Genomic DNA, 21,332 nt, shown 5'->3' on the forward strand with positions numbered 1-21,332 from the left:
CAAGTGTGACTTCATATTTTACTTATCCTCTTAACATGCAGTTGTTAAAGTTATCAATTTTATATAGAATTGGATCAGTATATTATATAGCAAGGAGCCCTGGTGGCAAAGTGTGTTAAAGCACTGAGCTGCTGAACCACCAGACCGAAAGGTCCCAGGTTCAAATCCTGGGAGCAGAGTGAGCGCCCGCTGTTAGCTCCAGCTTCTGCCAACCTAGCAGTTCGAAAACATGCCAATGTGAGTAGATCAATAGGTACCGCTCCGGCGGGAAGGTAACAGTGCTCCATGCAGTCATCCCAGCCACATGACCTTGGAGGTGTCTACAGACAACTCTGGCTCTTCGGCTTAGAAATTGAGATGAGCACCAACCCCCAGAGTCAGACATGACTGGACTTAAAGTCAGGGGAAACTTTTACCTTTTTATATTATACAGCACAAACAAATATTCTGAAAAACAATGTCATAGTTTTCAACATACTTTGTGTTGTTTCATATAAAAACAGCAGTATAAAATGGATTACCCTGCATAAGCCTTGAACACATATATCATGAGTATCTGTTCCACATGGAGTACCATCAACAACTCTATCTTTCAGTTGATAGTAGGATGTTGTTCCAGAAACTCGGCAAAAAAGCTTGCAGCGATCCTTCATGGAAACTGTTGGAACAAAAAAAGTACAGTTTTGTCACCTATGAAGCTTTGCAAAACAAATTACTATTCAGTTGAGAAAGACCATTTCCAATTACTTACTGCCGTTATATTTTGGAAGCCAGCGTACAGTAGATGTCAATCCATTGATGTTGAAATGTTTACCATCAAACTCTGAACACTGTTGATCTCGAAAATCCTTTCTGCCTTTAGGACAAGTATCAGTGTTACATGAGCGAAACTTCATCCTGCGGCCCACACAGTACTTTCCTCCATGTTTTGGCCTAGTTAAAAATTATATTTCAATCACATTCACTACAGGCATTCAGACATCTCTATTAAAATCAAGCCAAATTATCTTGCTGCTATCATTTCAATAACTGGCTTCTGTCCAGATACAATTAAGTTTCTTTTTAGAACTAAAGGACTCTGATGTTTTGTTTATTTTAAACATTTAGTTCCACTTTCAGTTAAACATTTTCCAGGCTCATTCACAATAAGTTAAAAACTAAAATAAAAATAATACTCAAGAAAACAGCATTTTGTGGAAAGCTATTTAAGCCACAACAAAGTGAATGGAAAGAAAGCATAAATCTATTGCTGTGCTCAGAAACTATTACATTATCCTAGGCTTGCAGTTTATCCACTCTACAAAGTTTGAATGTAAACAAAATTGCAATATTACAATCCATGGAGTGAATGCAGAATTTGTTTGACTTGTCTTTAGGTTATAGAATATCCATAACGTCTCCCTTTAAGGCTGGATCTACACTGCCATATAATCCAGTTAATGCAGTTAATCTGCATTCTGAAACTGGGTTGTATAGCAGTGTTGATCCAGGCAACCAATGATGCTCTTATGTCTGACCATGTATTCTTAAGTACTGAAACAACTGTGTTTTTGTTGGCAGATCAGTATCCAGAACAGAGCCACGTGCTTTTAAGATCTTAGAAGCAAACAACTATGCCTGTCTAAATCTGAATACCCCCAATCAATAGGGTTTCTTGTGTGCCCTCTGATATATAAGAGACTGAAACAACCAACAACCTTTTTATCCAAGATGAGGATTGTATGTATATACCTCCATGTCACTTGTTGACTTATGGTGAAAATCACATGAAGGGGGTGGGGGACAAAGCTCTTGTTCTATAAACGGGGAAGTAGAAGGTGGGATTTTACCAGGTGGAGCTTGTATGACAAACAATGCCTAGTAAAATTCCCTCTTCTACATAGCTATTAAGAGAATAGGAGACCTGTTTTATTCCTAGCAATCCTGGCTTGGAGAAGTTCTGTATGCACAGAGTGACACATAGATGTGTGGGAAATAAATGGTAAATGTTTTGTAGTTACAAGAATATGCTGTCGGTTTATTGTTGCTTTCAAATAAATTGCTAAGTAAAATATGAAGACTCTAATTACACATTTAAAGTAAAAGAATAAACACATACTCGGGTCGATTACAAAGTCTGCTTGTACTTTTGATACCGCCTCCACATGTTCTGGTACATGAACTGTAAGGCCCCCAGGATCCCCATTCTCCATCCACAGGAAGCTTTTCCATTTCTCTGCTTACACAAATCCCATGGCGGCAATGCTGCTCAGACATAACAAAAACCACAATTTAAAATCTAATCCTGTATGCACAGAGTTGATAGCCTAAAGCAGGAACTTGAATTTACGTCAAAGAAAATTAAACCACTATTATGGGATTATAGTCTCAAGAAAATAATTTTTAAAGAAATGTTACTTTCAGAATATTATTAGCAATGTGAGAAACTGAAAAGCTAAGCACCCAGTGGGCCATGTTTTCATTTCTGCCAGCTATCCAGGATGTTTAGAAATTCAAAAGGCATCTATTCCTAGCAGTTATCATTCGGGACAACTGAAGTTCTGGCTGTAAAGGTTTTGCTTGTATTTTTCCTCATACATAATTAAACAGGTATCGGTCTCAAGCTATTCTGAAATACATGACTGGAAGGCAAAATATTTAGGAATGTTTACAATCTATGTCACAAAGGGTGTTCAACAATCATGAATGTGTGGAGCAAGCATGTATATCTAATGGATTTCTTTATATAAATCCTGTGTGGGGCATGTAAAAAGAACTGTAGCAACATTATAGTGGTATCTGTTAGACCAATGAAAGTTGTAATGGTTGCCTGTGAGTTTTGGGATTTAGAAATTATCTAGATGTGCTAGAAACAATTATGGTAATCCAGAATGGGGTACTCCAAATCAGCATTGCCAAAGTCCACATGGCTAGTGGTCAAGCTTCTGTTACAAGAACATAAAAGGTAAAGGTGTCCCCTGACACTGAGACTAGTTGTGTCCGACTCTGGGGGTGGTGTTCATCCCAATTTCTAAGCGGAAGAACCACCGTAAATGCCTCCAAGGTCATGTGGCCGGCATGACTACATGGAGCACCATTAACTTCCTGCTGGAATGGTACCTATTGATCTACTCACATTTGCATTTTTTTTTTTGAATTGCTAGTTTTGGCAGAAGCTGGGGATAACAGTGAGAGCTCACCCTGCTCCCCGGATCTGAACCGCCAACCTTTCGGTTAGCAAGTTCAATAGCTCAGTGGTTTAACCCACTGTGCCACCAGGGTTAACAAGAATAAATAGCAAGAATATATTGTTAGTGAATTGTTGCTTTATAATAATGTGCAGACCTGAGCTGGTCCAGTGGCTGAATAGCGTCTGCACAGCCCAGTGGCACAAAAACTGGTTTGGTGCTGCTGAACTATCACTCTTATCTTTTCCCCTGTTGATCTGGCCTTAGTGGCAACCGTCATGTTAGAACTTGATGGTGGTCAACATTTGGCACCTGAAGTGACATGAGAGATATGAGGGGGAAAGGAGGAATTGCTGCCCACGTTTTCTGCTCCCTTCCATGATCACCCCACCATTCTGACTAGTGTCATTACAAGTGCTGAGGGACGACCAGTTTTGTGGGTGGTGGTCATCACTAAGGCTACATCAACAAGGGGAAGGTAAGTGTCACTCTTTGTCCCCAGGCTGTTGGAGTTCTGGAAAAATGGGATGGCAGTGTGAACGGCTGTGTGAACTTTCAAATGGGAAACAGCCCAACTGTTATCCTGGCCCAAAATGTAGATGGGCTCTAGGGAAGCTCAGGATCATCCCTTGAATTTTTTGTAAGTGGGCCAAGGTTGTATCAAGTAACTTTCTCCCACATTAAGGCAAATAGATCCAGTGCATCGTGTGAATGCCATAGAGTCTATTCATTCCCAAAATTATTAATATGACCCATGTAAATGGGCCCTCAAGAGAGTACTAGAACGACTAGTTGGGCTCTTTTAGTTCCCAATTCAACACTCTAACCACTATACCACACTGGCTTCTTTATTTGTAGCAATTTTATCCCTTTGTACTGTGGCAAGTACAGCCATTTTGAAAAAAACGATGTCACCTTCATCACCATGTGTGAAAACACAAATATGGGTACACTGAGGTAACGTAATAGCTCTGGAATAGATTTTAATTCATGTAAAAGTAATGTATCAGATTTAATAGCGAGGATATATTTTAACAAAAGTATAAATAAACTATCAGATATTTATTACTACTGTGTTTATAGTCACAATTTGGTAATAAAAATCAAATAAATGACTATTTAATGTTTGAGCTATTTATAATTTTTCTCAATGAAAAAAGATTTAATGGCATGACACCTGACATTTTGAATCCAGTGAAATAAAAAGGAAGATGTTTGTCTCACTTTAAAAGAGGTTTCTGGAATGTCTAAAAACATGGCACCTACATGAGAAGTACTTATAGAGCTGATATAAGCCTATGTTCACATCTGGAATTTAATGGCTTATTCAGTAAAGATGTATCAGCTTTTATTGCTTTGCATTCCTACAGAAGAGATAAGATGAAGTCATAGTAGAACAATTATACACCAGACCTAACCCAGATGTTCTTCTTATGCCCTTTCCCTTCAGTTGGTGTCTATGGTTCAAGAGAGAATTTATTTTATTGTATTAGTTATATAACAAAACATGCATGCAAATATAGTTTTCTGCAAAGACAATGCAAATAAAAGCCCCAAAATCCAAGTAAAGAATAAAGAGAGTTAAAAAAAAAAAACCAAACCACCACCACTGATTACTGAGGCTATCTTACTACTGCAATTTGCTATGGTAATTTATGAAGCAAGTATTCTTGTTAAAGGTTTCTTCAATGTACTTAATGTAAAAATTACTTAACAGTAAAAAATTTATAAAGCGTTAACTACTGTGCAAATATATTTCCCACAGTAAATTCAAGTCATAAACCAGCTCCTGTTCTAGCTCCAAGGAGAGTGGCTCTATATGAACTTCCCCAGGACTCAAGATCAGCTGTGGCATTACTGCTCTATAATCTGCTACTAAATCAGCCATGAGCAAACATTGGCCCTCCAAGTGTTTTGGACTTCAACTTCCAGAAATCCCAGCCAGCTTACCAATTGTTAGGAATTGTGGGAGAAGTCCAAAACACCTGGAGGGCCAAAGCTTGCCCATACCTGTACTAGGTCGATTCAAATCTATCTGGGTTCCAAATGCTTTCGAGTGTACGTAACAGTGAATTACAAATACAAAAGAAACAAAAATAGAGGAAGAGAGGGTCTATTTTGAATGGATAGAACAGTTGAGAGGGATGAAAAAGAAAATTGCAAGTGTATTTACACTGCAGGTTCCAACACAATCTCATATTAATTATGAGATTGTGCTGTCATGTTATTTTACCCACCTGTGAATTAGTATATTTGTTCATAACATAAACTGAGCCTTGATAGCAATTTCTTAATTTTGAGGATATATGAAACTTGTAAAGGCTAAACCATATTTGCTGATTATTGATGGGTGTATTAGAGATTTAAAAAGTGGAGAGATAAGTTATCGGTTATGAATGGCTTTGAAGGCAAGGACAGGAAGTTTATGCCAGATCCATAAGTAGACAGGATGCCACTGTAGGGATCTATGGGAAGAAACGACAGAAGTACAAGTAAAATCTTACCATCCCGTGGCCACATTCTGTTCCATCTGCCAGTGGCATATGCTGTGTACGGCAACCCTTATGAACACCTTCTGCACTTGTACACCATAAGTGTTTGCATTGTTTCTGCCAAACAAACAAGATTATCTTTGTTATATAAGTAACACTGATTCACAATAAAAAATAGTACATGTGAAAAAGATCTTACAGTCTTAGTAGACAACAAGTTAAACATGAGCCAACAATGTGATGCAGCAGCTAAAAAAAGCCAATGGGATTTTGGGCTGCATTAAAAGAAGTATAGTGTCTAGATCAAGGGAGGTAATGGTGCCTCTCTATTCTATTTTGGTCAGACCTCTGCTGGAATACTGTGTCCGATTTTGGGCACCACAATTTACGAGATATTGATGAGATGGGATGTGTCCAGAGGAGGGTAACTAACATGATCAAAGGTCTGGAGACTATGCTCTATGAGGAGCGACTTCAAGAGCTGGTGAAAGATATTTTGATGACTCGAGAGTAGGGAGGGGGTTGGCTCTGAAATGTTGTTGCAATGTGTCAAGTACAGTTAAAACACTTTGTGTCAAACAAAAATGTAGGGCATGGTTTTGAATATTCTTCTTGGACAAAATGAGTTTGAGAATTCTCATTTATCTTGAACATAACCTTTTCCATAAATAAATACTAACATGTTTAACTTATTTTATATGATTTGTCCACCTGGAGAAATCTTCATAGCCATATTTTAAAAAGGAATCACTTTTAATACTTCTAAATATCCCAACAGCTTCATAAAGGTTTGATATTGTGGCATTTTTAGAAGGTTGATGAAGATTTTATTACTATTCTGTTAATAATATTAAAAATATCATTCTAAATAACTCACCATGTATGGGCATACTTGGGAGCCAGGACCAAACATCAGCTCACACTGTTGGTTTACATCATACAGGGAACCAGGCAACTGTGATTGAAAATCATAGATTCTTCCACTTGGTACATCTAGAAGGCATTCCCCATAACCAGTACTGCAACACATTTAAACAAGCAGAATTCCTCTTATAAAATACCTAAATTCCGATCACTTTGTGAATGAATCTGGAAATAAGTATTAATCGAAAATAATGTTTTTCATGCAGAGCTATTAGTGAAGTCAATTGTAATTTTCTGAATATATGGATCACCTTCACATAAACTAAATGCTCATTCAAATAAAACAGAGCTGTGCTTTAAAATATAATTGTTTTTACCATGTATACAGCAACCTAAAATCAATTTATTTGAAACTAGATTTGAAATACACACATTTCTTTAAAATAGACCACAAGACTCTGAAATCAGACATATATTATCACTGCAGTATGAATACTTATAAACTTGTACTTACTCTAAAAATTCAGTGATGTATTTCTGGCTGCATTTTGACCAAGTCCATGGACTAGAATGGTAGTTTAAAGTTGGGGCCATTACATGATATTGATGCTTAATTCCGACTTCTTTACATTTAAAGCTATCATCATGGGGAATATTAAACCTAATAAACACACAAACAATTTCAAGACAAAAATTAAATAAGTTTTGTTTTGTTTTTAATAAAGAATTTAGCAAAGTTAAACCTAATGGCACCACATGGGTTTAAAGGGCATTTCTGAACATGGCCATACAGCCGGGAAAACTCACAGCAACCCAGTGATTCCCGCTATGAAAACCTTCAGCAAAACATTTGGGATGTCTTTAGATCTTTCTAAAAATTCATCCATGGAACTAAAATGCTCAAGAATCTGATTTTACTAGATTTTACAAATATTAGATCAGAGAATAAATTAGCATAGATGATTTCTATTATATGCATCACTTTTAGATACTCTATGATATTTTATAATCCAAACAGATATTTTTTGAATCTAATAAAATCAAATTGCCAGATATTTTAGTAGATTCTCACTTCACTTACTGTTAAAATGTCAAAGTTTAGCACTGCTTTAGAACAATTTCAATAGCAGATGGTTTCGCTTTGTAACCTTGATAAAATGTTATGCAATGTTATTATTTATTACATGTTTTAGAATTCACTTTATAGGAGGCTAGACTGTCTTTCTGATAGCAAGTTAATTTTATTCTGCTTTGATATGGCTTATGTGCTTTTTAATCTATAGATCTATAGATATTTACATTTAACAATAATTATTTGCATTCTTGAGTCCCAGCTCTGAGGATATATTGTAAAATACATAGTATGCAAGCTTACTGTCTTTATTACTCCGAAGGAAACAGGCAAAACACTGGTTTATATGTGCCCGAGCATGTGTAGGAGGGGAGCATACCTCCCAAAGGGATGTGAAGAACAAAAAGAAAATAAAACTAATTCATTTAGATAAGACTTTCATATGCTTATTTCAGAATGAAAACTAAAACAATATTTAATTGCATTTAATATAATGAATAATTTAACATGTAATGATGGAGTTATAAAATATCTCACTCATTTGTGATATCCTACAAGGCTTTGTAAGTACTAACAGCAATAGTCCGTTTTGCACACTTCATACTGATATGTCAATGCTAGCATCACTGTGGAAATGTAGCATTTACAAATTCATGCTTGTATTCTAATCAAGCACAAAAAGTTCTCTTATGCCATCATGTAAGGCAATTGCAAGATTTACTTTTAGAAAAGAAGTACTTACACATGTCCAAGTTCATGAGCTATTGTAAATGCAGCACTTAATCCATTTTCTTCGCTAATAGAACAGCTGCGCAGAGGATCACACATTGTACCCAATTCAGCTAAACCTAAAAAATTGAATTTTTTATCTAAATGTGAACCGTATTATATATCAGCAGTGCTCTCTCCACAAATACTGGTCTACAAATGTTCCCCACATATCTATACACATAATAAAAGTGAAAAATGTGTATGTGTGTATGCAGCGGAGGTGTCCACTTATACAGACAGTCTCCCACCTCCACAAAGAGCTATAGTTCCCACCGGGCAGGAGAGACCAATGTCCCTCCCTCCACTGACATGCAGGTTATAATGAGCGCCATGAACATATAGCCCAAACCCTGCCGAGTCCTCCACAAACACCATTCTGCCCCCCACCCTACTTTCAGATGGGGAAAATTTCATCCTAGATGTTCTGTTTATCTTCTAGAATGGATGTCCCCAAGCTAGTTTATCATAAAGTGCAACTATATTATTTTCTCCAAGGGTTCAGAAGCAACATTTTTACAAAGCAAGATAAATTGCCAGTTTGACTGATTTACATAATAAAAGCCCAATATAAAGTTACAATTTGATTTTAATAGCATCATAGCCCTGTTACTTTAACTTACCTAAGGTATCACACTTCTCCCTTGCTCTGCAGATATCTTCCCTTAAAGAAACAAAGGTTTTTAGTAAAACGTTTGCTACTCTTTTCAGAAAATAGGATAGAAATTGGCTACACACAATTAGTTATAGTAAATAATAAATAACTGAATCTCAAAATTGGAAGGATCACAAGGACCCTGCCATGTAATTATAACAAGTATTTATTTCTGAATGAAGCCTTCTTAACTTCTATTTAAAGTCCATCCAACCCCCTGAGGTAGTCTATTCCACTGTCAAACTGTTCTTACAATAAAGGAATTCTTCCTAATGTTCAAGTGGAATCTCCTTTCTTGCCATTTGAGTCCATGGATTTATGTTCTACTCTCTAGAGCAGCAGAAAATAAACTCATCTCACCTTCTACATGGCATCCCTTCAGATATTTAAAGATGATTATCATATCACCTTTTAGTCCTCTCTTATATTATTAAATTTTACACATGCCAGCTCCCTAAAGCCATCTACATATGGCTTAGTTTCTATACCTTTGATCATCCTTCTTTCATTTTACATAATCCTTACACCCTGAGATTTTTTTTCACGTGAGCATCTTAATCTCAATTTTGCTATATGTTTGCAGCCAAATCAGCACATTGCAATTAGGGCAGCCACATAATAAAAGATGACCTAGTCCTTGCATCTTTGACTGTTGTGTAGAAGATAGCAATTCAGCAGAAATGATGGGCCCAAGGCACAAATCTCACAGGTCTGAGTGGCATGTTTGTTTAACATGGGATCCACCTTCCCTCTTGAACTCACTGCCCCATCCAACAAGATGGCAGGGAAGCCATAGCACATCTTCCTCCCTGTGCCAGACTCTGGAGGAATTACCTCCCTCCCTTTCTCTCAAAAGACCTTGCAGGTGGAGCTGTTCTGAACAGCAGGTGATTTGGGTAGCATTTATGCTTTGAACAGGAGAAGGAAGAGAAGGAATGGGACACTCTGGGGATCCAACAAGTCACTGATTACACTCCCAAGCAGAAGCTTCTCCTCTTTCTGACTATGTTGAGGAGCAGGCCCAATACCAGACAGCAAAGAAATATGATACCAGCTACTGTACCTAGTGATGAGAACAGCAGTGTCATGATGAGAAGGATGACTGTCATCTAGAATGTTTTGTGTTTGTTGCCATAAACAGAAATTGCGAAGAGTAGTGGCTGCATTAAAACTGATAGCTGGTCCTTCCTTTGCAAGTATGATCGAGACAAAACAGAGAGGGCAAGAGTAATTGTTTTGAAAATATATATTAGAGAAAAGCTATATTCCATTACTACATGTCTTTATGAATTTCCAAACATAAAAAGTACCATACCATCATGGTGAATAGTTCCCAGCTGGACAGTCTGAGGCCCCTTCTACACTTCCATATAATCCAAATTATGAAATCAGATAGTCCACATTATCTGCTTTGAACTGGATTATATGAGTGTAATAATAACAATAATTTTAGTTTTGTACCCTGCCTCCATCTCCCGGAAGGGACCCGGGGCGGCTTACATATGGCACAAGGTTCCTAAAACAAGGCATAGAATAAACATACAGTACAATACAAAATAAAATCACTAGTATATAAAACAACAATTTGAACTCAGAACAGTGCCCAATAACCTATAGTGTCATCTGTCATAAAAACATGGCCAGCTGTAAACAAGAAGAAAGGAAAGGGATAGTGCAAGTTGTAGCTGAGGAACAAGGGAATGGGATAAAAGTGCTGTGCTACATCATAATTGCAGACCATTGGGCTAGACATTCTCAAAGGTTTGTCTAAGCATCAAAGACTTCAATTCCCTCCAGAAGGAGGATAGGATGAGGGCCTGCCTAGCCGGGGATCCATCACCGAGAAGGCCCTCTCCCTCGTCCCCACCAACCGTGCTTGTGATGGTGGCAGGACTGTGAGAAGTGCCTTCTCAGCAGATCTTAACGCTCATGCAGGTCTACACTGTCATATAATTGAGTTCAAAGCAGATAATATGGATTTTATATAGCATGTAGATAGGGCCACAGACACAACCAAACACTATTACTTGACTTCTGGTCTCAGCATACTCAAGAGTTGTGTTGGAGAACCTAAAAATGCCTAGAAAATTGGCTAGGTCCAGTTGATTCTATGGGAACCATACCAAAGAACTGACTGGATGATCTAGAAGATTTCTAGAGATATAATTTTTATCCAGCCGTGGGTAACTGAAATATGGGTTCCTCAGTTAAGGGATCTTATTATACACATACAAACACACACAGTATATGGATACACCTTAAACTCCTTCTGAAATAGGAAATGAACTTCTGAACTAGCAACAAAGGCTCAATGTTCAAGCACGTGGGAAGTCAGGCTCAACATTTGGGGTTGAACCTGACTGACTCCCTGACTCGGTCTTCAGAATAGTGCAAAATTTCTGGTTTGATACTGTATAACCTCCAAACCCCAAATGAAAACCATTCTCCAGAATTGCATAGTGCTCTATCCTTTCCCATGAATATGTACAGGACCAAAACCAATTAAATTAGACCTGTTCTCTCGAACTTCTAAAGTTCATTTGAAATTGCTTCTTAAAAACTAATACTGCAATGAAATATTCTGACACATGAATTTTATGTATTTTCTTACCTGTTCATTGTGAACTACAACTAATTTTACAATGAGTATATTTATTTGATTTCCTATACTTGAATCCCTGTAGATTGTTGCAACCTAAAAAAACAAAAACAAACATATTAATATATTATATACTGTCCTTATGTCCTTATTTCCTGTGGGAAAACAAAAATACTGTGATCCTAAATCACAATTTTTATATATGCATTGCACTATAAAACAAATATTCTGTTACTGTAGTGAAAAATATAGTATGAATGAACACTGTTCAATTAATTATTGCTTCCTACTCATTACTGGGACTTGAGTCAGCTGTGGAATCCAACAAATTATTTTCAAATAATAATTTTTAACACTCAAAGAGTAGGTGCTCCCAGCTAGGAGGCTCATATTTGTCATGGTCATTACATTTATTGTGCAACCAAAGAGACCTCAATTGAAGATATCAGTGGTCAACATGGCATATGAAGGGTAATATGGTGCCAAAGTATTTAGGTTTTCCTATGTCAACAACAACTGGTGCCTCCCATAGTGAATAGTGCCTTGCAGGGGGTTGGCAGGTGACAAATGGTGTATCAGGAAAAGAAATTAGATGCTTTCCTTTCTGAAACCTAAATCAATCACAAACCCAACACTTCTATTCTTTTTTTAAAAGAAAGAGTTGTAAGATCAACACTACATTTAATATTTTTATTGAGTTTTATCCTTTTTTTTCTTTTTCTTTTTTGCTAAGGTTAGCTTTATTGTTACTTACAAAAAAGTAATGTTTTGAAACCTTTATCCAGGCTTAATGTGCATTAGTCACTGCACACTCAGTACTATCCAGGGAACAACAATTTTAGTACATTTTATATCATTATTTCTCAGTTAAATGAACAATTAAATACTAGATTGAAATATACGGTATGTCCATAAAATCAAATACTGAAATATATATAAATAATGGATTGAAATATATTCCTATGTGTTATAAATGTGTTGTTCTTATATATGTGAATGAATTATGCATTGATTTCATCATATTGTGTCTATCCAGATAATTCTCCAATCCCACCTTCTCACAATGAAGCATAGAACAGCCATGAGATGCAGTTTGGGGTTTTACATTAAATTGGGAATGGGAGGAAGAAGGGAACACCAATCCCCCTTCTGTAAAAGGATATTCATATGCATAAGGGACAATGTGGACGTGAATTTTGGCTATGCTGTCAAAATATGCAGATCTCTCAAAATGAGTATTTCTAGCATTATTAAAACCATAATACAAGAGCTCAAGTGTAAGTGATTACTTTGCACCATGACCATTATAGCCCATTATATCCCTTGCTTTGCAAGGCTACCAAATCCTTGCTGCCATGTCAAGTTGCTTTTTCTTTTGGCTTGGAAAAGGAGTAAGGCAATCCACTGAGACTCTGGGATACTTTGCAACATTTTGTTCTGAGTCCCACTAGTAATGAAGTATGGAAGCTGTCGCCTTAGAAAACAAAGCAACAAGTATACAGTCCTATGGACTTCAAGTTTCACTGTTCTTTGGATTGTAGTCATAAATCTAAGGGTAAAAATATTATTTCAACTATTATAACTACTTAAGGACTACTTCTGTTGGTTCCTTTATATTGATATTGGTTCCTCCATATTGAAAGGGATCCTTTCATTCTGAAAGATTCTAAAAGTCATGTTTACACTGAAATACTACACATAATGTAAGACAGGCTTACTTACTATTGACATTAGTGTTAGTACATAATGCTGTAAGTTCCGTCCATGGTGCTGAACCATTCTGGCATCAGCTGTAACCATCACCTCTACATATCTTGGATATGAAAGGAAACGTTTTCTCCGGGAATGTGGATTGCTTCTGTTCTTGTCTACAAACAGTTTTTTTGAATCATATTCTAGAACTGTATGCTCTTGAAGGCTATTTATATCTTTCATTAAGCTGCTCTCATATGGAAATGGTAAAGTGGTTTTCTTTGGCTCTTCTACAAAACAAAATGAAAAATGAATATGTGCATGTACAATTTACAAGACACTATAATCCTAAATGTATTTTTGCAATCAGTTCAGAGTTTAAAAGATTATATAAACTGAAAGTAACTTGGCTTGAGGAAGACACATTTGGCCGCTCATACTCTCAAGGAAATAACCTATGAAAACCCATCCCTTCTACTCATAGGGTTTAGCGTGAAGGAAGTTTTAAAAAGCAGCTACGAATTCCAAACTCTAACAGGTATTTTGTTCTCTGCTGCCAATGTTCACGTGAAGGACATGCACACATATATGAAGTTCTCCATCCCTAACTGTGCAGTTTTGAAAGAAAAAGACAGAACTTGAGCAGGTCACATTCTGTCAGCCTAATAAGAAAGAACCTCCTCTGAACAAACATCATTAAAACTCCTAAGGTTTACCTTAATTTGTGCCAGAAGTTGTAAATGACAACACAACACAACATAGGCTGGGATCATATAACTTCAGCCAGTATATTACAAGTTACAAACATCCAACTTACACACAACTGGGGTGAGATAACAAGCAGTGAGAGGAAATCTACCCCTTGGATGAGAAATTCACTCCTGCAAGAGTCACCATGGGGAAAAAATGTCTCCACTAACACTTTATTACTAACCTTAACTTCCATGACAACCCACAAATTTCAAAATCCCGTCACAGGGACAGAAAATGAAGCTACAACTTCTGAATAGGAGCACAGACTGCAAAAAAAACATACCACATGGGTGTTAACCTTTCCCTATGCTATCCAAAACTTTTTTTAAAAAATTGGCTGAAGTTATATTTTAGAAATATAAGTTCTGACTTATATATAAATTCAACTTAAGAAAAAACCTACAAAACAGATCTTGTTCATAACCCAGGGCCTGCCTGAATACTGACAGTAGAAGTAAAGGCAGAGGCAGCATAGAAATGATAAAAAGCAACAAAAAGAAAAAAAAAAGTGGTCTGCAACAGTGATAGTAGGATGCTGCCGGCTCTGTACTGTTTATTCCTTAAATACCTTGCTTCATGTGGAAAGGACTGTCCAACTTGGACAATTGCATGTCTTAGAGTACATACAGCCTTAGTTGACCCCACTGGAAACTAAGCTTTCAAGGAATAGGTGGCATAAAACCTGCCATGACCACAGCCATCACCACCTCTGTCTCTTTGCTACACAGACCCATCGAAAGTGCAACTGCAAACATAACAGACCATTACACTAACATAGTTGGCAAACAGGCTCCTGGAGAGAGGTCAACGTTCTCATTAATATACTTTTATACTGAAAACATTGTTTGCTTCCTTATCTCAATGACATTTTTGTCCAGTAAGTTGTGAAAGAACAAGGCAAACACAGTATGACAGCCTGCTGGGGAGAAAGCACAGTTCCAAAGAGGTCACCATTTAGGGCTCAGTGGGTTGCCTGGGAAACTGGAATGCAGTTTGCTGAATAGTAATTCTCATCCGGGTGTACTTTTACTCACACATGCAAATGGGTATGCACATACACAAACAAACAGCAGGTGTCAGATATATAACATGATCTTTTCCTGGATATATCAAAGATATTTCTAGGAGATTAAACCATCTACTAGAGTAGTAAGCAGCTTGACCAGGGGGGGGGGGAGGAATCAAAGTAGTTCCCACATAAATATCAGTAGCAGAGCCTAGTAGACTAGGCTTGCCAAAACATTTGATATCTAGACCAATCCAGGGTGCATCTATTTTATAGAATTAATGGTTTGACATGACTTTAACTTTAACTGTCATGGCTCGATGCTGTGAAATCATGGCAGTTATAGTTTTACAAAGTCATTATCTTCTCATCCAAAGAATGCCGTTGCCTTACCAAAATACAAATCTCAAATTTCTATAGCACTGAGCCATGGCACTTAAAGTTGTGTCAATCATATAGTGTAAGCTAGCAGTTTTTCTCAGCAACAGTAAGCATCAATCTATCAAAGGGGACTTCAGTGGAAGATCAATTTTCTTGGGTGGTTTCTGTACAGGAGCTTTGGATAACCTGGCAAAAAGTATCAGGCAGCACCATGGGATGCTTCTTTTGTAGTGCATAGTTGTCACATGATTTCTCTGAAAATGGCACAGCCCTCTGTTTCATATCTACATCAGCTAGGGAAATGTTCTTCCAATTGTTTGGCTTACACATTTGTGTACATCATTGCTTTAAAAGAGGAGAAAGTATTGCATCTAAATGAAAGCAAGCTTGCAAAGTGTTCTTCCCTCTTTACTGTACTACACTTCTTTCTGTACTGAACTACACACTCTGGGTGGCTGAATGGATGTGCATGTGAATGTGAAAATATAAATACAGGTATGTAAGTCCACTTTCAGCAGCAACTGCTGTTATGGAACTTGACTATAGTACTGTTAATTTAATTTCCAAACAACTGCATTGGAAAGTAGACAGCAGGTGGCACCAAAGGATAGAGAAGCTGACCAGAAGAGGGTAAAGATGACTGGCACCACCAATGAAATGGGAAAAGGCTATGAGCTTAAATTTATCATTACATCAATTCTTTGAAATCTGAGCTGGAATAGCCACAAAGATGATGCAGTTTCCAAAAACTTCAGTGGAGCCCATCTGCTTAGACTCACAATCTCTTAAGCACAGCAGTTCAACCATATCACAACAGTTTTAATACACCATGAGGAAAAGCTGGACATTTGATTCATTATGTATTTATAAACAAGTCACCATACTTTCAATAACTGCTGGTTAGTATACAAGAAAATCCAACCCAATGAAAATATTACACTTGTGTACATGTCTAAAATGCAGATTGTTTTTTTTTCCTAATTACTATCTTTTTAATCAATATTAAAAATGTTTTGAAATAGCAAACTGAATAGAATGTTTGCAAGTCATGTTTTGTATAGATGTTGTTAGATATTTCATGTCAAAGAAGCCCAAGTTTAGATCTCCAAAGAGAATGTTTGATTAAGGTCGGATGAGAAACATATCTCTTCTGGCAAGCCTGCCCAGATAGTTTAAATGATTAATCTTAAACTTCCACTCTATGTCTAACTTTTGTTTTGTGCATTTTAATATGTATTTTATGGAAATATGTTCTAATATGTGTGTGCTTTTAAATGACTATGTGTTTAAGCAGTGTTGTAACCCGCCTTGAGCCATGAGGAGAAGCAGGTAAGAAATAAAATTGTTGTTGTTGTTGTTATTGTTGTTGTTGTTATGGTTATACAGGAATAAAATGCAGCCCCAAACCAATGTGAAACACACAGGTTTGAAGCCACATTGAAGTCATACAGGAGTGAGGCCAACCACCCACATGTGGGGACTGTGGCCCCACAGCCCAGGAGTGTTGAAACTGGTTCAACACAACTGGGAATGGGGCTGGCTTTCACCCCTCCCCCCAAAACCCCCACAAAGATATTTACTTCCTGGTTTCTGACAAGTAACTGAGTAAAGCAGCTTGGGAGGAGTGAGCCTTCTCCCACTCCTCTGAAGCTCATGGCTGCAACCAGCAAGCAAATGTCCCAGAAATCGGGTACAGTGCTGTTTTTTTGTTTGTTTGTTTGTTTGTTTTTTGTCTTTGGGGGAGGGGGATTTGGATGCTAGGAGTCAGAAGGGATGGTCATCCCATCAATCTGGGCGGCCTGAACCTGGGAACATGAAACGGCTAAAGGGTCACTAATCTAGGAATTCTGGAACAGAGTCTCCATTGTTCCAAAACAGGGGAAAATCAAAACCCTACTTCAGAATTCTGACTTTCCCCTGTAATTTTAAACCTGGGATACAGATTTTATCCTGGTTTAATTTATATCAGCCTGCATGTGTTGTGTGACTGCACGCAGGCTAAAGTAACTCTACACTGCATTATATGGTAGTATACAACCACTGCTTGTTAAGCGTCTTCAGATTTTCTTTTTCTGCATAAGTAGGTTCAATGGGTTGATTTTGCTCCTAACATTTGTGTTTTTGTAGAATCTGACAAGTGCTGGAATGAATAAATCACTGGCAAAAGAAAATCCTAATCAGGGGGAGAAGTGGGGTATTTGTGTACAGGGAATAGAAAGTCTTCTCTCAAGAATGGTGCTTCTCTTTCCAACTGTAAGAGTAACATATGAACTGAAAATCTGTTTAAAATTCCATTAAAAAGTGATATCTGTAAAACAGTTTTCTTAATATCATGGTATAATCTTGTTCATGAAGAACAGCAGAAAATTACCAAAATTGCCTTCCAACACACCAAAGGCAAAAGTCGAAAATATGCTCCTAAAACATGCTACCCATCTCTCTCTCTTTCTCTTTCCGTCTCCCTGCTCCTCTACAAAATACTTTTATCTAAAAGACAACTAGCTGCATTCTACATCATGCACACTTGTCTGAATATTCTTAATCTGTATGCAAGCCTGACACAGCATACTTGGCAATGACATTCATCTTAAAAATGTATGTGATCTAGCTAAATGAAAGCTGCCTAGAGAGCATATGTGAAACAAACAAAACAAATTCACGACTACTGCTCTTTCCATTATAAACTTATTTCTCTCCAAACAATCATATCCAGTTTGTATTCAATCTTAAATCACAAAATTAAAAATCACACTAATTGTCACAACACAGGAATAATGGGAAATGATTGGTTCCAGGAAAGGAATGGACTCTGTTTACTAATCAACCAAATATGGGGGGGAAAGTAATTTGGCTTTATCTGATGCCAGAACAGCCAAGAGTCATCACACATCTCCAGACTGCAAAGCTTGTTCATGAAGGAAAGCTGTACATGATTAAATGAAACAAAGTAAAATGTTGCCCATTAACATCTTTCAATTAAATTTTTAAACACAGTAAGCAACTTTACAACCCGATTCCCCATTCAAACTCTGCTTGATATTCTACATACATATTGCATTCTTCTCTCGAAATAAGGAACTCCATACAAAGCAAAATTCCAGCTCTAGTTCAACTATAGGAACAGCATAATGAACCATACTCTTTAAAAGGGTCTCTTAGGCAAGCCCCTGCAGGTAGTAGATGCTAACCAAAATTCAGCATACCAAGGACTAACTAAACTAGGTGTCTCTTTCTTGTATATATAAATGTATATAAATATCACAGATGACAATAATAGTAATATAATAACAACAGTCACAATAAAAACAAACACAGACACAAGGAAGGAAGTGGCTCAGTTTTTAAATTGTAGATTACAAAACTGCAACTGATTTTGGTGGGTATAGTTTTTGGAGACTGATATTGTACAAGGTGCTTTCTGAGAAGACAGCATAACCAGTAGATTAAGTCGTATCACTGACTTGACACTGAGGATGCATCAATACCATAGTCATCAGTTATTTTAATTGCTATTGCTCTGTTCACAGGAAACCTGGGAAATACAACTTTATCAGGAATTGTCCAAGTTGATGAATTTACTTATGACTTAAATGAAACAGTCTGGCTGGCAGCACACAAAATTTGTTCTGCACTAAATGTAATATAAAATTGACCAAAAAAAAGCCAGCAATAAAAACCCAATATTTGTTATCAGTCACAAATTGGCACAATGCTATTTTAGTGTCAATCTAAGTATAAATTTTACACTTGATTTGAATCAGTCCATAATTGTACATTCTGGAACAAAATGAAATCCAGAAATCCAGTGTTTGTTCCAAGAATGACACAAACAGCTGATGTATTGGTTCTGAAACAACTGACAGAACAGGTCTTTCACTTTGATTCCATTACACAGCAATTTAAAAGGCCCTGTTAAAACATGTGGATTTGTACAACATGAGACATAGGCAGAAAAACACTTCATAGTTTAAATGAGGAAGGTTGGGATTCACGACCATCAAATTAAGCACTTCATTAAACTGCAATACAGTACTTAGGATTCTTGCCGAGATGGTTAAGATTGTATAAAACCAATGTGAGTTCACAGAAAGGATAACACACTTGAACCAAAATTCAATTGCCAATCCTAACTAGAAAAAAACCCTCATTGAATCAATTGTAACTTGGAAAATTAAAACTTGTTTCTGATTATTTAATTAATCTATTCGAGCTGGAGCTACTAATTGCACTTGTAACATTGTACTTTCATACTACAGATACAAGCAAATCTTGCTAAAATTACTCACTAATGTCCTCAAAAGAAAAATACTTCCAATAATGCTGTTTCTACAACAAGAATTATACAATGTATCATTGTTTTAAGGTCAACTGTACCTGAAGTTTCACATGGTTTATAGAAATTTTGATAAGAATCTTTCTTAAATTCTTCATGTCTGTATATGATATGTGGCTTTTTATGGTCATCGTCATCTTCATATTCATCTTCTGTCATCAAAGGTTCTAGAAAGTATTCACCATCATGTGATCTAAATGTGCCCATCTGAAAGCAAGAAAGAGGATCACTAGAACTGAACAAGAAAGGTACTTCAGTACACTGGAATGGAAGCAAATAATTAGATGCCCCTTTTAAGAGGCTCAAACCTTGGAAAAGCTGCTTGCAGTACCAACATAGTTTTGTGGACAAAACTGAGGTTTCAATCTCATTAATAAGATGAAATGCTGAGGTCACAATGCAATGCACAATTATATTTATAACAGCTTTTAAGATACCACTGGTAAACATGAGTCAATTAATGAAGTTATTTTACAAGGTATACCATGATATAGTAGAAATGAGATTAAATAAATAATGTCACAAATAATTTGCATCATATTTGCATTTGAAATATTTTGCAAGAAGATGTTTTTTCTCAGTGGCTGCATTTCAAAATCAAACTCTTTATTTGGTGGAATTAGAATAATTTTATATCTTAACCTGCAAGTTATCACAGAAATAAATCAGACTGAATTCAATACCATAAATTGTCAAGTAAAAACGTACAAGCTAACAGATTTGTGTGTTTTTTCTCTCTCCAATAGTTGGGGAAACTTTAAATATAACAGCAACTGCTTGCTAGTAATTTTGTAATACTGTGAGATTTTTATAAAACGCAACCCAAAAAAGTAGCTATGGCAGGCTGCCACAGTTTTGGGTTGAGTTGGCCTCCAAGGGCAGCTGTAACTAATTGAAGGGTGGCTCTTGGGGAATCACCAGTCACTGTGTAATGAGCCCCAGATGAGAGTAAGATGGGTTTGATTAAGAATAATGTATCTTCAGCCAGAGCAGATGTAAACTGTAGCACTGTGTACAGATTGGTGGTTTTAGATTAAGTTTGGGAGGGAGGCAGGGAATATAGAAACAAATAAAAAATTATTCAGTGATGAAAAAATAATCAAAAGTCAAGAACAACAAGATTTGTGCATTCACAGTTCACTGGAATTATTTGGGCAGATCGCAAATACAAATGGTTACACCAATGGATAAAGGATTAACTCTGAAAAGATAAAATATTGTATGTTTTTTGCCATCAAAAATCTTCACCATGATTTTTTTCAATCAGATCTTTATAATTTGTTAAGTTAAACAAGCTTCAAGGCCTGGGAAGACTATACATAATGACAACATGAATGGAGGAGATGTGATGATATTTTTTTTTACAATGATGTACTCTCATAAAAGTGTCAACTCCCATGATTTGAGGGAAATGCATGCAAATATTTTCAGATATTAGTTCTTGTGGTATTGTGCATGTGTACCCATGACTGAACATGCTATAACAAACAAGTTGTTTGACTACTGCATGCAATGAAACAACTAGTTATGTCAGAATCTAGAGGAGTGGG

General features: G+C 36.7%; 1 protein-coding gene across 7 annotated transcripts in view; it reads right to left on the reverse strand.

Moving 5' to 3' along the window:
• The window catches only part of adamts20 (ADAM metallopeptidase with thrombospondin type 1 motif 20), an 80,301-nt gene that overhangs the window by 45,530 nt on the left and 13,439 nt on the right, over positions 1-21,332 (reverse strand). For 5 of the 7 annotated variants that reach the window (XR_010006714.1, XM_062982495.1, XM_062982494.1 and 2 more), the window contains 12 exons: positions 19,824-19,989; positions 13,340-13,599; positions 11,630-11,713; positions 10,082-10,206; positions 8,987-9,027; positions 8,338-8,443; positions 7,038-7,184; positions 6,537-6,678; positions 5,672-5,776; positions 2,099-2,244; positions 752-933; positions 522-658 (listed from right to left, as the gene is read on the reverse strand). Coding sequence is in view for 6 of the 7 variants with exons in the window: in XM_062982495.1 (XP_062838565.1) it covers positions 522-658; positions 752-933; positions 2,099-2,244; positions 5,672-5,776; positions 6,537-6,678; positions 7,038-7,184; positions 8,338-8,443; positions 8,987-9,027; positions 10,082-10,206; positions 11,630-11,713; positions 13,340-13,599; positions 19,824-19,989 (1,641 nt within the window). In the remaining variant the exon portion in view is untranslated. Of the gene's footprint in view, positions 1-521; positions 659-751; positions 934-2,098; positions 2,245-5,671; positions 5,777-6,536; positions 6,679-7,037; positions 7,185-8,337; positions 8,444-8,986; positions 9,028-10,081; positions 10,207-11,629; positions 11,714-13,339; positions 13,600-19,823; positions 19,990-21,332 lie in introns of those variants that run through there. The other 2 variants (XM_062982499.1, XM_062982498.1) reach the window with 2 other exon arrangements.

Source organism: Anolis carolinensis, chromosome 5 (assembly GCF_035594765.1).
Source record: "Anolis carolinensis isolate JA03-04 chromosome 5, rAnoCar3.1.pri, whole genome shotgun sequence".
NCBI classification, from domain to species: Eukaryota; Metazoa; Chordata; class Lepidosauria; order Squamata; family Dactyloidae; genus Anolis; species Anolis carolinensis.